Here is a 17,363-nt window from a genome sequence, read left to right as displayed (position 1 = left end):
TCTATCGCCAACGCAGTTTGATCAAATACAAAACGTCTAAGTAAGATGGGAAACGTCTAGGTTTATCACGTCTAGGTTTATCACCCACCCCGCCTCCCCCTTCTTCGAACGGCGAGGGTTAACCCGCGCCCGGCTGGGGGTCCTGGATTTCCACGCCCTGCTGGGGGGGTGTTTGAACACCCCCCCCCCCCTTGTAACTCGGCTCCTGGGCCACGTAGCGATACGCGGAAGGCGGCGTTCGAAAGAGCGTCAAAAATAATGACGAAAACACTTCGGTCAATTTTTTGGTCAGGTCAAAGGTCAGGTCACCAGAGGTCATTGAAGGCAAAATTTCGCCGATTTCCAGGTCGAATGTCGAAAATTTCCAAGAAGCCAACGCATAACTCGGGAACCAATAGAGCTACAGTGCCGCGGAAAAGCGCATTCGATAGCCCTATTAACGCCCTTTCTGAGTAATTCTCTCAGATTTGACCTACCGTCAACGGTTTTGCCTGCAGGGGACAAAAACTGCAAAAATAGCCGATTTTTTCGGAAGCAGTTTTTCTGCAATAACTTTTGACCCAAGCCTTGTACGAGCTTACTTTTACCAGCATCGTGTTCCTCTCGTCAAGACGCATCGAATGAACTATAACTTGACCTTGAAAGGTCAACTTGAAAATTTGACCTCAGGTCAAGGTCATGACCTGACCGGAAAGGGTCATGTTGCATATCAGTCGATCCGTATCGTCTAGCTGAACACATCTAAGGCGTTTTCATCGCTCTAGCATGCCTCTATCAAAAGTTATTTGCGAAAAACTGTTAGATACCATTCGTGACCTAAGATGACCTCAGGGCATAAACAAGGGTCACGGACACCATTTTCATGTTCAGTGTGTCTAAACCACTTGTAATTCGGTGTTTGGAAGTGTTTATAATGTCTTTCGTCCAAAAGAGGCGCATTTCAATTTTCTCCCATTGACTTATAATGGGGAGGTCGCAAAATTGACCTGACCTTAGGTCATCGATATCAAAATTCTGAGATATACATTTTGTACATGCTATTGCTCTTAGCAATCGCTGAAAGTTTCAAAGCGATCAGTCAATCGGTGTAGCTATGACAGACATTGAAACTTTTTATGAAGTGAGGTCACTTCAAGTGACCTGGTGACCTGACCTTGAATGACCTTGGTCTGAAATTTGCACAACATGTGTAGAATTGATGTATGATAAGGTGTACCAAAAACGGCGGCGCTCCACGCCGCCGTTTTTGAGATATTCGCGAAAAACCACAAGGGGGGTGTTCAAACACACCCCCCCCCCCCCCCCAGCAGGGCGCGGGTTAATATGTGTAATGTTGATCTGTATCATTCTCTGAAAATGCCTCAAATATCTATAAGTCAGGTCGTTTTGTTCGAAGTTGGAACATAGATGTTCAGCGCTTATACTTCGCTTTCTTATTAAATTAAAAACTTTACGGCCACCGATTGTTGCATTGATGTTTACTTCCTGTAACGTTCAAACACCTAAAGTCCAAAGCCCGAAGCCAGATAGGTGACCGAACCACCGATAATCTGTTTTGGTACACTCGTGGGTACCACGATGCGTTGTGGGTCCTCTCTCTTTCTCTCCCTCTCTCTCTCCCTCTCTCTCTCTCCCTCTCTCTCTCTCTCTCTCTCTCTCTCTCTCTCTCTCTCTCTCTCTCTCTCTCTCTCTCTCTCTCTCTCTCTCTCTCTCTCTCTCTCTCTCTCTCTCTCTCTCTCTCTCCCTCCCTCCCTCTCTCTCTCTCTCTCTCTCTCTCTCTCTCTCTCTCTCTCTCTCTCTCTCTCTCTCTCTCTCTCTCTCTCTCTCTCTCTCTCTCTCGTGTTAAGCGTAGGATCTCTGCATCGGTCTGGCTTTCACTACAAAGCTAAGGCCAAACATCCTACGTTGTACGTACGTATGTACCGATGATGAATGTTCGGTTGTGCACATTCTGAGCGAGTTATTGCATGTCTCCTCCACTGGTCACGAGTACATCGATCTCGAACTGATGGATGCAGAGATGGCACAGCCAGCTGTCTGGTTCCCATGGCCCAAAATAAGCTCCGCTGCCCTACTGGTGACGTGCGTGACACAGTAATTCAATCGGAGACGACCGCTGATCGTGGTATATATGTTGCAGGCACTTTAGAAAATCAGTCGTTTTGTAAAATGCCTAGGCATTTTACAAAATACCTAGCCATTTTACAAAATGACTGAGCAGCGTGTTGTAGATACGCGTACCTAATTATATACGTTTTGGTAGCGTGTAGGTGGACCGAGGAGTCCAGCATTATGATCAGAGGAGTCCAGCAGTGGGAAGTCCATACCTACCTCTATTTTGAGAAGTGCAGGCCCGCGACATTTCCAACCCCCACGTCAGCGACGCTGCTGGATTTAAAATGATCGATCTGGAGCGTCAACAAACGACTGGCCCTATGCCGGCCTGTATCTGTAAAACTATTAGAGGTCGCGAGGATTCGATCCCACACACTTAGGCGTTAGTGACACGCCGATAACTCCAAAAGTTACCGGCCGATTTTCTTTTTTCTTTCACTATACGAAAGAATATACATTTGTATGTATGGTGAATTTCTAGTTAATCCAACAACAAATATGGCAGCTAGAAGCCTGCTAAGGGTAAGATGTCGCCGGCTGAAGCGGGATCGGCCGACTCGGGAAACGCGGCAATCACAAGTTTGTGTTTACACACTCATAACTCAAGTTGTTACCGGTTGATTTTCAAAATTCTTTGACCATGAGATTGCCTGTACATTTCTTAGTCTTCTACAGATACAGATACAGATACAGACTTTTATTAAGGTCATCCATGGTAAGTCATGGCTGTAAGGAAGGTAAGTCATGGCTTCTCACAACCAGGCGCGGATCCAGGGGGGGGGGGCGACGGGGGCGGCCGCCCCCCCCCCCCCGCCATCCGAAAAAGGCGCCCATATCCCGCGGCAGAGAGGGCGCCCCGAGCAGAAGGGCGGCGAAACAGCAAAGGTTCAGCAGAAATAGGGCGCCTCCAGAAGAAGTTGGGCTCACCAAGCAGGAGAGTGATGCCCAATTGCCTATTCCCAGCAGATGAGAGTCGCCCCAGCAGCAGATGGGCGCCCCCAGCAGAAGAGGGCGTCTCGTTACAAGAATATAAAATACCTTCTGTTCAAGAGGGGCGCCCCTGGCAGCGGAAGGGCACCCTTAGCAGGAGACGTGTCCCCCTGAAGAGGAGCGACGCCCCAGCAAAAGGAGAGAGGCGCCCCCATTCCGAGAAGAGGGGCGCCCTGACAGCAGCTGGGCGCCCCAGCAAAAAAAGGAGCCCCATAATAAGAAAATGGGTGCCACTGGCAGAAGAGGGGCGCCCCAGCAGAAGAGAGGGGTCTCCAGCAGGAGACGGGCGCCCCAAGCAGAAGAGGGGCGCCCCAGCAGAAGAGAGGCGCCACAGCAAAAGTTAATCAGAAATAGGGAGCCTCCAGCAGAGGTTGGGCCCGCCAAACAGGATATGGGCGCCCCATTGACAATATCCGGCAGAAGACAGACGCCCCAGCAGCAGATGGGCGCCCCGGTAGAAGAGGGGCGCCCCATTACAAAAAGAAAAGGAGTATATTCTACCAAGAGGGGCGCCCCTGACGACAGCGGAAGGGCAGAGGGGCGGTGCCCCAGTAAAAGAGAGGTGTGCCCCGTTCCGAGCAGCAGAGGGTCGCCTCGCCCCAGAAAAAAAAACTGGAGCCCCATAAGAAGAAAAGGGGTGCTTCTGGCAGAAGAGAGACGTTCCCCGCAGTGGAAGGGCGCCCCCACAAGAGTGGCGTCTCCAGCAAAAGAGAAATGCCCCTGCTAGAGAGGGGCACCCCACCAAAAGTTGGGCAGAAGTGGGGCGCCTCCAGCAGAATTTGGGGTCGCCCAACAGGAGAGGGCCGCCCTATTCACAGTAGAAAAAAGACTCCTCAGCAGCAAAGGGGCGCCCTAACAGAAAAGGTGCACTCGTAGTAGAAGTGGGACGCATCAGGAAGAAGAAGGGCACTTCTAGCAGAAGATGGGCGTCCCAGATAAGTGGGCCGCCTACAGCAAATTGGTCGTTCTTAGAAGGAAGAAATGAGGCGACTTAAGCAAACTGGGTCTCTCCATAATGGATTAGGCGATCCAAGCAGAGGTTGGGCGCCCCCGGGAAGTGAGGCATACCAGCATAAGTGAGACGCTTCCAGAAAAAGGAGGGGCATCACCGGGAGAAGAAGGACTGCACCAGTAAATGGAGGCCACCTTTTTGCTAATATCTTTTGCTAGGGTAGCGGTGCCCACCTACGACTTTTAACCCGTGCCGTGCTGGCGGTCTGAGTTTTCCGTGTCCTGCTGGGGAGGGGGGGGGGGCAAACTCCCTCGTCTAACTCGGCTCCTGGGCCGCGTAGTGACACGCGATAAGCGGCATTCGAAAGATCGTCAAAATCAGGACGAAAACAAAACGGTCATTTTTTAGGTCAGGTCGAATGTCAGGTAACCAGAGGTCATCAAAGGTAAAATGTGGCCTGTTTCAACATTTTTCCGTTTTCGAAGCAGCGGCACATAACTCGGAAACCAATAGGCTATAGCGCCGCCGAAAAAGCGCATTCGATAGCCCTTTTAAAGGTGTTTCTGCAAGCTGCGCTCAGATTTGACCTCAGGTCAACGGTTTAGCCTTCAGAGGGCAAAAGACTCTAAAAATAGCCTTTTTACGAACAATGTTTTCCTGCAATAACTTTTGACTCAAGAGAGTCTCGACATTACGTTTGTCAGCATTGCGTTTCTGTCGTCGAGACAAGTCGAACAAACTAAAGGTTGACCTTATAAAAGGTAATTTTGAGAATTTGACCTCAGGTTAAGGTCATGACCTGACCGTGAAAGGTCATGCTGCATAGCAGTCGATGCGTATCGTCGAGCTGAACACAGCTGAGGTGTTTTTATCGCTCTAGCTTGAATCTATCAAAAGTTATTAAAAAAACTGTTGCGGACCTTTCATGACATGGGATGACCTCTAGGACATAATGAGTGGTCACACTAGGTGCAATGTTCTTATTCAGTGTGTTAATTTTATATGTATCCCAATGCTTGATATTGTCTAGAATGGCGCTCGTCCAAAAGAGATGCCTTTCAGTTTTCTCCCAAAGACTTAATTATACTTACCTACCTAATGGAGACGTCGTACAACTGACCTGACCTTAGGTCACAGATATCGAAATTCCGAGATATACATTTCATGAATAGTGTTGCTTTCATCAATCGCTGAACGGTTCAAAGCAATCGTTCAGTCGGTATAGCAATGGTAAGCATTTGAACTTTTTCTTAGGCTAGGTCACTTGGCATAACCTGGTGACCTGACCTTCCATCACCCGCGTCAGACATTTTTACAACATGTGCAAAAAGATGCATGATAAGGTATGCTGAAAATGGCGGCGCTGCGCGCAGCCATTTTTCAGATATATGCGAAAAACCTGAGGGGGAGCGCGATAACGCCCCCTAGCACGGCGCGGGCTTTTAGCTCCCGATTTTGACGGTTTGGCGCCCCCTTTGTATTGAGCGCCCCCGGATTGCCAGGTCGCCCCTATTTCGACTTGCCGCCCCCCCTCCCGAAAATTCCTGGATCCGCCCCTGCTCACAACATTTGAAGCGAATCGAATATAATCAGCGGTGAGGAGCGCGATGTAAAGACGGAACCATCCCGCCCCGGCACAGTCTACAATTCAGGCGGCGCGTAACGGTTAGCGCCGGCCGCCGCGCCGCCGCGCCGCCGCGGCGGCAGGATGTTTGACTTTACATCGCTATTACAAGAAAAGTTGTGACCTGATTTTCTTATTTCTTACACGAGAAGATCCGCAGTTCAATTCTGGGCAGGTAGCCAAAATTTCACATTAATATCATGCTTGCGGCGTGAGTTATTGGCGAAAAACAGGAGGGGTGGGCGGAATCCGCCCCCCCCCCCTTCCACTTCGCGTTTAAAATGTGAGGATGATAGAGAGGGAGTGGGAAATTAAAATTAAATTGGAACGTGTTTTTAATGTCCAAATACATAATGCAGTTTTGTCCGTAATGGCACAATCAAACAAAGACTACACTCATTCGTTTACATGTAATTGTACATCAACCGGGCCTGCCTATTGACTAGGGCCGGTCTCCGGCTGGTTTGTTAGGTCTAGTTTCAGGCAGAACATGAACGGCGTTGATGTACTTGGGAGTTTTTACAGCGTTAACTAAACAATGCTTTATGCTACAGCCGAGTCTGCAACTCAGCCTGGTCGTTACTCAGCATTGTCGTCATCACAGAGCTTCAAATCGATCAGCTACAGGCTGAACACGTACCTATAGGGTATAGGAAGACGTCCAAAAGCTGTTGGCCATAGTATCTGTAGTGGGATCTACGTTCCATGCTGGTCAGGCATTTTGCAAAATGCCTAGTCATTTTGTAAAATGGCTAGCCATTTTGAAAAAAGCCTGGTTGCGTTCAGTCATTTTTCAAACAGCCGTCTTTTTTACAAAATGACTGATTTTCTAAAGTGCCTGCAACATATACAAATCTAGATAACTGCGTATACCTACTACGGTAAAATTACTTACTGTATCTACTGATAATTACAATCATGTTACTAAAACACTTATGCTGTATCATTGTGTGACTCAAAAAGACAATAAGATGATTATTTTGATAATGTTTTATGCCTACTTATAGTTGTTTTGTCAACATTCCATAAACTCACGGTACCATTTCTTGTTTATTTTTAATTGTCAGCGGACTGCTTTTGCCACGGATTCTGACGGCATATCATGATTTACAGCGCAACCAAAATTACACTCAGGTCTGTCGGCATCTGTGTTCAATTTGCTCGTGATTTATGAACGTGGTAGAGGAAAGCACGTGGTTTATAATCCTCCTTTCTTAAAAACACAAGGCTACTTTTGCATTCCATTCTACCAGGCGGGCATCACAAAGCAGCACGAATACATGAACAAACTAGAACAAAACGGCTCAAATTGCCTCACAGCCTTATTCAATGTTTGTCATTATAGTTCTCTTTTCGGTCCTTCGAGTAGTTATCCATTAATGATAAACAACCAACTCTTTTCACTCCGACCTTCAAGAACATTGCGGCCATATGTTTCCATACTTTGAAAGTTTTTGCCGATTTCTTTGTTTCTTACAATGGTGTTAATGCATTGGCACATTACACACATGTCAGGACCTGCATCACTGAAAATGCTACCAAATGTCATGATTAGCAAAGGGATACGGCATTTCACCAGATTTGGCTCAGGATTGACTACTGGTGACCAGAAAATGATAACAATTACCTAACGAAGTACCGTATTTATCATATCTAACCAGGATTGACTAATCAAGTATGCGAGCGCCGAGCATATGCATAATTGTGATTTGTGACAAGCAAAGCAGGACATCGTATAAGACTGAGGACAGCAGTGTGTGATCATGAGGCACTCACGTATGTGATGAGCGGCAGGTTCCAGGCGGCGGCCACCAGCGCCTCGTTGACGCACGACTCTCCGGGCCCGATGAACGCCATCACGCCATCATCGCGCATGGTCGTCATCCGCTGGATGGCGCGCGACTGGGGACGGGGAGGGGCGTCATCAGCTCAGCGAGGTGGACAGGGAAGGACCCCCGGGAACAGATTTCAGCCGAGCGATCCGCAGTCCGAAGCTGTTCGTAAACATGGTTTGGGAAAGAGGGAGGAGCCAGCCTCTGCCAGATTGAGACAGAGTGAATGAGTCGCCAGACCATGAGATAGAGTCTAGTGGAAACTGATGGAGGGGAAAAGTCAGCCACTGTCGGGCTGAACAGTTGACGCCGGTATCAATCCCGCCATAAGCCTATATCAGCCTAATCGATTGAGGGCTTCAAGGAGACTCGCAATTAGTCTTAACCTTTAGAGAATGTGCGAGTCATTAGTGTATTTTTATATTTATTTATCTCATTCTTATTTTTTCGCCAAGGTGCACTTTTATAAATCATAAAAACAACTTAGATAAATTTAAATACGCAAGAAACTTCAAAGCAGGCATGAAATTGCCGTTATTTGCTTGTATCATGACTACGGCAATCACTGGAAGGGTTTTCAATTGACTGCATCCGTCATCAATCGTCTGAAAAGTTATCAGCGATTTCACTCGCTGCAGGTAGGTTTATTGCTAGTCGTCGCTGGCATGATCCCGCCTGTAACTATTGGCGCTATCTACTCCCATACACACCTGCTGACGGTTCTCAGTATTGGCTGTCACTTAAACCTATTCCTGGCGGGCTCCGCCGGGACAAGAAACTGGCGGGGGGGGGGGCCGATTCGGCCCCCCCCTGAGATCTCGAGAACGAAGCAAGATAGCGACAAACGGTAAACGGCATCGGATACGCACGGTCAAGATCTACAATTTTTACAAAGGTCATTTTCAGGTCAGGTCAAAGATGACGTCACAGGGGTCGAAAAAGTCAAAATGGCGGCGCTAGATATGGAGAGAGTTTTTCTCGAATAACTTTCGAATTAGTCAAGATAGGAACAAACTAAGGGCATCATCGTGATCCTCTCGTCAATCCGCATCGAATGATATATATGTTGACCTCGCAAGGTCAAGGTCAAAGGTTGACCTCAGGTCACGTGACCTCGAGGTCATCATGCATATCATTCGATGCGTCTTGACGAGCTGAACACAATGAGACCATCCACGCGTCTGTATCTTGTTCCTGTACGGAGTTATTGGCCAAAAACCTTTGGTGACCTTTGATGACGTCACATGACCTCACAGCTGCCCAACAGCAAAACAGACCTCAAGGTAGTGAAGGTTGATCGTATATGAAGTCATGTATGGTATATGGGGCCATTCCGACCCGTTTTAGTGGTAAAAACAGGGAGTTGATTTTTCCCCCATTGACTTATAATGGGGAGGTCGCGAAACTGACCTGACCTTAGGTCACCGATATCAAAATTCCGAGATATACAAATTGCACATAGTGGTACCCTAACTAAAGCCTGAAGAGAAGAAATTGATCGGTCAAAAACTCTAGCTCTGGCGTGATTGCAAACTTTTCTGAGGTAGGGTCACCAAACCGCCTCTGGTGACCTGACCTGAGGTCAGATCAACTCAAAATTTTCAGACATGTTGCGTAGAAGCCTTTTAGGAAAAGTCAGAAAATTTGAGCTTCCTAGCTCAACGCGTTTGGGAGAAATAACCAAAAAACCTCAAGGGGGGGGGCTCCTGAGGCCCCCCCCCCCCCCCGCCAGGAATAGGGTTAACACAAGCGCAATTGATTTTCCATGGCTACCGAATTTGTGCACTTTGATGATACTTTCCACTGAATGATCTTATTCAATTGTGTATTGTGCTCAAGTCTCCACCAGTCTTCTGGGAGCCAGCCAATATCAGTTGACACTACAGAGTCCGTCCGTCAAGCGTAAGTACGCTAATATTGACCATTTCAGGAATGACCCACAGAGCGTGTGTGTAATATACACTGACATGTAGCTCACGTGTCTGAAATTGAGCTGAGCTGGGTGTCCATGAGATGGCATACATGCATACATACATGCCTTATATGGATAGTTTGTGTGGCGGTCGGTTGAATACATTTGTCAACCATTAGGCCATCACTAGTTATACAATTCATTGAATCCTTCCATCCTGTGCTGACCCCTGACCAGTCCAACCCCTTCCCAACACATCTGTGCTGACTGCATACATCTCTTCCCTAGACAGTGGCGTATCCAGGCTCTTGAAAAGGGGGAGGCCGAACCTGCTCAAGGGGCCCCACCCTTACCTTAGGGGCCCCAGTGATAGCATACTTAACCCACGCACAGGTGCGGTTCTTTGCCACTTTCGCCATGTGAGGGAGCCTTTTTAGGCACACTTGGCAATCTAAAAACTCTAAAGGCTCATTCTGGCCTCTGAAAGTCCCTCTTCGGCAACAGAGTGAACGACTCTGGCCTCAGCCGGCCCCATAATGGCCTCAGGAGACCCATGCTATTGCTGACCTCCCAGGGCCCCACGCTGGCTCTTTGGAGCCTTTGAGTCAGTCTGGTGGCCCTATGCCGCTCTCTAACCCACGCCGGTCTCTAGAAGCCCATGCTGCCCTCTGAGGGTTCCGCGCCGGCTTCTAGGGGCCACTCCTACCTCAGGGGGCTCAAACATGCATAAGATCTGAAGTATGGCTGCCGAGGCCCTCGAAGTGGCCTCTAATGGCCCGACGCCAGCCTATGAAGGCCCCGTGCTGGCTTCTGAGGGTCCAGCACCAGCGTCTGAAATCAGATGACAGCTGGCCCCACGCTGGTCACAGAGGGCCTCACATTGGCCTCAGAGGGCTCCACATTGTCTTCAGAGGGCCCCAAGCTGGTCTCAGTGGCCAGTGGGCCTCAAACTGACTTCAGAAGGCCCCACGCCGCTGGGCTTAGAAGACCCCAAGCTGGACATAGACAGCCACACACTGAACATGAGGGTCCCACACTGGCCTTAGAAAGTCCCACAATGAACTTAGAGGGCTCCACGCTGGCCTTAGAGGGCTACTCGGCTGGCCTTAGAGGGCTACGCGCTGGCTCCTTAGGGTTCCACGCCAGCTTCAAAGAGTCCCACGCCCAAGTCTAAGCTTCTGTAGGACCGCTGAAGCGGCCTCTGAGGGCCCCTACGCTTAGCCTCTGGGGCTCGGCCTAAGCCTCTGAGGGCCCTGAGACGGCCTATGAGGGCCCTACGCCGGCCTCTGAGGGCCATCAAACGGCAAATTTAAGATACTTTGACGTAGTTGACTTTATTTAATGACATAATGTCGTAATGACTTTATTTAAATTTGGGCCAGTACTTCGGATAAGGCCCTGGATGTCGTTTCTCTTGGGACACCCAAGCATGCACGTACCCAGGATTTCACTCAGGAGGGGGCAACTTGCTCTCGAAGGGCCCCAGGTTACCTGGGGGCCACTGTCAACCCAGGCAGGGACGTATCTAGAACATTTCGATGGGGGGGATTGGGCACAGTGGGTCCGGTCCCCTTGCGGACGGGCCCCTCTGCCTATCTGTCTCACTGTCTGCCTGTCTGTCTGTCTAAGCCCTGAGAAAATGTAGGAAATTGGCAGGTAAAAGTATCATTTTGCCTGAGAAATGTGCATAAAATGCACGGTCTTTTATGAAGAAGCGAAGCGAGCGAGCCCCTCGGCCCTCAGAGTCGCCGGTGTTGGTCCCTCAGACGTGTCTATGAAAGGCCTTCAGATGCGCTGGTGTGGGGTTCACACAGGCGCCGTTGTGGGGGCCTTAGGGCTTAGAGACGCTGGTAGGGGCCTTCAAAGGCAAGTATGTGGCCCTGAAAGTTACTAGTGGCCCTTCATAGGCCGGCAAGGGAACCTGAGATGCCGGTAAGAGGCCCTTAGAGTCGCTGGTAAGTGGCCGTTAGATGCGCTGGTATAAGGCCCTCGGAGGCGCCGGTGAGCGGGCCTTCAGAGCCGCCGATGTAGGCCGTTAAAAGGCGCTGGTGTGGGGCCCTTGTGGCGGTGAGGGCCCTCCCAGGCGCCATTGTGAGGGCCCTCAGAAACACTGGTGTGGGCCGTGGGGGCACAACAAACACGTGTGGGGCCCTTACAGCTGATCCCTCATTAGCCTTCAAGGACCCTCAGAGGCCGGCAAGGTCTTTCAGAACCTGGGGTGGACCCCTTCTGGATATAAGTGTGGCTACATAAGAGCCCATGACCAGGGGCCCGGGAACGATTTTCAAGTTGGGGGGGGGCGAGCCAAAAATACCTGACATGATGCATATGAAACAGTGGCGTAGCTAGAGGTCTAAGGGGACACGTACCCCCCCCCCCCCCACCGGGTTCAAAGGGACCCTCGGGTCCAAGAGGCCCTGCGGCGCCATTTGACCGCTGAGGGTTAACGATGGCCATATTTCGACTCAGAAGGGCCCCATTGGGCTCGTTAGAACACTTCATGGGCCCTAAATAGCCTCACTAAGATCTCCATAAGGGCCCCACACCGGCTTCTGAGGGCCTCTTGTGGCTTTTAAGGGCCCCTTGGTGGTCTCCAAAGGCCCGTTACAGGCCTCTGAGAGTTCTTACCGGCCTATGAGGGGCCAGTTCTAGGGGCATTTCCCACCTGTGATGGTCCCACACTTATTTTTCTGAGGGCGCCATAACGGCAACTATGGGGGCCCTCATTGGCGCTTATGAGGGCCCACACCGGTGTCTCTGAGGGTTTCACACCCCAACTCTGAGTGCCTACACCAGTGGCCAGTGCCTATTAAAGCCCAATATCGGCGACCCTGAGGACCCAACCAACACCTGTGCATCTAAAGGCCACCCACTGGTGACTTTTGAGGGCCCCACACCGGTGACTCTGAGGGCCCCATCGGCGTCTGACAGTAGGTACCATTCCGGTCTCTAAGGACCCCACAATCCACATTACTTTTTCTGCCGGCCTAAGGGCCCCTTGCCGGTCACTGAGACCTCCTGCTGGCTTATAGAGGGTTCGCGTCAGCAGCTCTGCCTCTAAGGGCCCCACACCCGTCTGTAACGGCTCCACAGCAGCGTCTATGAGGGCCCACAGCAACGCCTGTAAGGACCCTCACCGGCGCCTATGAGTGAATCACACTAGCACCTCTGAGCGCCCACACCGACACCTGCATGCGCGGCCCCACACCAGTGCCTCTAAAGGCCCCTTACCGGCGGCTCTGAGGGCCCTACGCTGGTGATTCTGAGGGTGCTACCGGTAACCGAAGGCACGACATAAGTCCTTAGGGTGTCGCTGTGCTTTAATCCCATACCGGCCCTCCAAGGGCGCCACGTCAGTGCACGGCATTGCCCCACACCCCTCCCTCACACCCGGAGCGGGTTAACTGTGATATACCTATAGCAACGATTTTACCACCGTTGTGCTTTAAGTATTTCTCAAAGTTGACTCAAAATGGTCCAGTATAAAATCTGGACTGCCAAACTAATGGCCAAGGTCAGGCCCAAACCAAAGCGGGATGACAATAGCATGTTGTCAAATCGATACTGTATCAGCAGAAACCATTCAGATGGCAAGGTAAAATGCCGTGTGTTGATGTTTAGATGTATAAAGAAAACAAGAAGGAAAGAAGTTCGGAAAAGGGAGAAAAGATCCTTTCTCGCTGCCTCAATGTTGAGGGGGCGCCGCCCCCTCGGCTCTCAAGTTGGGGGGGCAAGCGCCCCCGCTGCCCCCCCTGTTCCCGGGTCTATGCCCATGACGTGTTCTCAAAAGCCCCGTGATGTCCTTTCACTCCTTTCCAGTTGAAGCGTGGCCAGGGCGGTCTCTCTGATGTCAATTGGCACCGTAGGGCCCCTCGGGCCCGAGGAGACCCTAAACCATATAACGGACACGTGTCCCCTCGCCCCCTGGCTATGCCATTGAACCCAAGTGATCAGGGGCCCTTTAGGTAATCAGGGGCCTCTCAGGTGACTGCAGGGGCTTTTCAATTGATCAGGGGCCGACCAGGTTACCGTGACCATGGGACCCTCTGATAATCAGGGGCCGGTTAAACCAGGGGCAACTATAAGGGCCTTCGTGTGACTGCAGAGGCCCTTCAGATAACCAGGTACTCCCTGGGTAAACATGGGCCCTCAGGTGACCAGGGCTTCTTCAGATGACTGGCCAGGGGCCATCCAGGGGATCAGGGGCCCCTTGGGTAACTACGGGCCCCTCAGATAACCAGGGGCCCCTCAGGTAACCAGAGGCCCCTCTGGTAACCAGGGACCCCTCAGAACCAGGGGCCCTGGTAACCAGGGGTTCTTTACCAGGAGTTCTTCAGATAACCAGGGGCCCTCAGGTAACCAGGGGCCCCTCAGGTAAACAGGGGTCCCGTGACCAGGGCCTCTCAGGTAACCAGGGCCCCTCAGATAACCAGGGGCCCCTCAGGTGACCAGGGGCCCCTGGGGTAGCCAGGGGGTCCCTTAGACAACCAGGCACCTCTCAGACAACCAGGGACCCCTCAGATAACCAGGGGCCCCTCAGGTAACTAGGGCTCGTCAGATAACCAGGGGCTCCTCAGATGACCAGGGGGCCCCTCAAGTAGCCAGGGGCTCTCAGGTAGTTAGGGGCCCTCTGTGTTCGTCACTGTGATATATATCGCTCTTTGATATTAGGTTTTCTTCCGAGTAAAAGACGTTCTGTCTAGTACTGGAATTAAGGCAGGGAGACCCAGAACGCCTTCGTCACGCTGGTCCCCCTGAGTTATCCTTCGACCTCAGGGGCCCCCGTGGCCCCCTTGGGTACGTCACTGCACTCAAGTGACCCAAAGGGCCCACTTGCATGTCTGATCCCAAAGGGGGAGGCCATGGCCTCTTGGCCTCCCCCTGGATACGCCACTGTCCCTAGACTGTTACTATGCGAACCCAGTTTCCCCAACACACCCCACGCTTTGTTGACTTCTGGCATCTGACTCACCACAGGGGCCCTAACCCCTGACTTACCCTGTGGGAGTTCCCGACCCCTGACCTACCCCATGGGAGCCCTTGAGCCCCTTACCTATCCTATAGCCCGCGCCCCACTGGGGGGGGGGGGCTATTTATAGCCCCCCCTCCCGTTTTTCTGCAATAACTTCCAAACCGCTTGACGAATCGATGCCAAACTTTCAGGACCTTCGGCTGCATCAATTTGACACCTTGTGTCAAAATTTGAACTTCGTAGCTACCATAGGTCGGCCGGAAATGACGTCAGAGTGACGTCATGTTCGTCCGATTTCGACGCAAAACATTGAACCACGGCAATCGCTCCCAAGAGCTCAGTTTTTAAGCTAGATCCAATTTCTTTGCATGAAAGGACTCAGAATTGACCGTGCTATCAAACTGCTATCTCGGATTTTCAAAATTTTGAAAATTTCGAAAATTGTATATAATAATATTCAAAATTTATATTTTTATGATTTTTTCAAAAAGTTTTTGACTTTTCGAAAAAACCGGAATATATGTGACAAAACGCATGATTATGACTAACTCTAGCAAGTTTTAGCTAAATGTCTGCAAAAATGGCCAAGTTATACGCATTATTGCAAAAATTCACAATTATTAATTTTTCAAATCCATTTTTCAGTACGTATTTGGCATCGTACACCAATATAAATGGCACCATCGTGTTCCTGAGCTCAAACTGCATCCAATAGACACCTTTTTTGTTGAAAAATTTCAACTTCAAAATTTGACCTTTTTTGACCTGAAAGTGACCTGACCTAAGCTAATTTCGACTCAAAATGACCTTGAATGACACAGACGACATCAAATTCGAAATCTATGGCCTAAATGGACCATAAAACATGTGTCACGTGACCGACGCATGATATAATATTTTCGTGACCTGTGATGACCTGACCCTGACCTGAAAATCAAAGTACAAGTTTGGTACCCTCAAGGTATCTAGAGCATCTGTTCACGAGTGTGGAAACCAAAAATGAGCCTGATCTGACTTGTAAGACGGCGGCCAGAGCCCAAAATGTGAACAAGCCAAAGTGCTAATAGTTTTTACTTTGACCTGACCTGTGACGTCATCGGTGACCTCGAGGTCAATGAAATTAGGTTTCGCTCGACAGTTTTTCCGGGGCTATCAGACGCCGTTTGAATTTTGACGATCGGCCCAGTAGTTTCGGAGTTAGGAGGGGGGGCTATGAATAGCCCCCCCCCCCCCCCCCAGTAGGGCGTGTTATACACAGACCCCAGTGGGGCGCGGGTTAAGATCCACTGACCCCGAGCTACCCTATGGAAACCATGACCTATCCATGGGCCGCCTGACATACCCTATGGGAGCCCCTGACCCCCCGGCTTACCTTATGTCGACCCCTGGTAGCATCGCCGGTGTCTGCCGGTACAAAATCCAGATGAATACCCGGCAGAAGGCTGGGGTTTTCGTTGACTTCGTGGACAGCCAATGGAATGGCGCCCAGAATCACCTTGTTGGTGATATAAGAGAACAGGAACCCTGGCGGACGGAGAAAGGTGGCGATGTAACATAGTACAGTGTTGGTAATATTTGAGTGAGTGCTGTGCATAATGACTCATGACTGTTCGCAGGGTAAACCTACTGCAGGCAGCCTATGCAAATATCGAAGCCTAGTACCTACGTGCTTACCGCCAATCAATCTTGGGAACGTTAAAAAGGCTGAATCCAAAATTACTCAAATAAATAACATTCAAATTTATTACTTTCCATTTGTAAAAATTATGGGACATGGGTGGTCTAAATTTATTAACGAAATACGAAACTAGTTAGCTGACCACTTACCGATTTTGATACCCATCTTGTTGGCTTCATCTGCCTTACAGGAGCAGTTCTCTCCCGGTACTGGTTGACCGTGACTCGCCTGCGGACCGGTCTGGTCAACCCGAACAGTTCCCGAGGCCACCACCAGATGGCAGACAGCCAGCAGTGTCACCAGGGGCCAGCTAATTGCTATCGACATGGCTGGCCAGCCGCCCGTCTGTTGCACAAGACGACTCAGGTGTATTTAGTGCCGCTCTCTTATTGTATCGATATCAGACAAAAGATGAAAGCGTTGTAAGGTAATGCGACTCAAGTAACGGGTGGTCAGTATGAAACTGGACAAAGTTTGAATTGTTACTGTGTCAAAAGTATTCAAGCGAAAGCAACGAAAATCGCGTTACCGTGCCTTCATTTTATTGCAATCACGCTCGGCCTAGTGGATCTGCGACACTGGACCTCTGTCAGCCGCCAAGCGCACGCGCGCTGACAGCCCCACTATTGTCTTTCGCGGCACCTCCGGGTCGATTTGACGGATAGCCTGCTGGATTCTCCACTTTAATTGTTCGTCTCAGCTGACCTGCCACCTTCCTTTATACACGTTCTGTTTGATGAGCCCCCACATATCCTAAATGGGTCAGATCTGAGGGGTGCATGGCGGGTTCATGTCACGTGCTACTACGGGCACCCCAGCCTCCTCAAGAAGTTTCGTGGTCTAGCGCGCGTACTGTGGCTGTTGAAGGTCGGAGCCTAACAGAGCATCGTGATCTGTGTTCTGAGACTCAATTAGTGGTAACAACACGCCATTCAAACACTTTTCATAGTACACTTCGCCCGTTACATTGCCTGCGCTCGGCAAGTAATTGGACGCGTGGTCCCCTCGGACTCATGGCAAGCCAGACGGGCATCTCGGGTGGGTACTGGCTCCCAGGTCGAAAGCGAAGGTGAGATCCACATATGGAATAGTGTCTTCACCAGCTGAGGTGTAAAATTCGGCAATGGAGGGCATTTTGCTGCCACTGCAGGTGAAGTAAGATTCTTCGTCCATATGCACCTCCATGTTTTTGCTACCCTGCATTAGACTCTGTGACAGACGGCGCAGGCGGGTTTTCTGCGTACGAAATTGTGCCTCCGGCACCTTTATCCTATTTTTGTACCTGATT

At 50.4% G+C, this 17,363-nt stretch overlaps 1 protein-coding gene across 1 annotated transcript in view; it reads right to left on the bottom strand.

Moving 5' to 3' along the window:
* The window catches only part of LOC122375798 (guanylate cyclase 32E-like), a gene marked incomplete at its 3' end in the record, with an annotated part of 77,543 nt that extends 61,552 nt beyond the window's left edge, over window positions 1–15,991 (bottom strand). The window contains exons 1-2 of the mRNA XM_043355327.1: window positions 15,770–15,991; window positions 7,458–7,583 (exon numbers count right to left, since the gene is read on the bottom strand). Coding sequence (XP_043211262.1) covers window positions 7,458–7,583; window positions 15,770–15,991 — 348 coding nt within the window. The remainder of the gene's footprint in view (window positions 1–7,457; window positions 7,584–15,769) is intronic.
* Window positions 15,992–17,363: the final 1,372 nt, after the last annotated feature.

This window comes from Amphibalanus amphitrite, unplaced genomic scaffold (assembly GCF_019059575.1).
Source record: "Amphibalanus amphitrite isolate SeventyFive unplaced genomic scaffold, NRLGWU_Aamphi_draft 001923F_arrow, whole genome shotgun sequence".
Classification (NCBI taxonomy): Eukaryota; Metazoa; Arthropoda; class Thecostraca; order Balanomorpha; family Balanidae; genus Amphibalanus; species Amphibalanus amphitrite.
The sequence above is the reverse complement of the archived record's forward strand: the minus strand, read 5'-3'. Positions and strand labels throughout refer to the sequence as shown.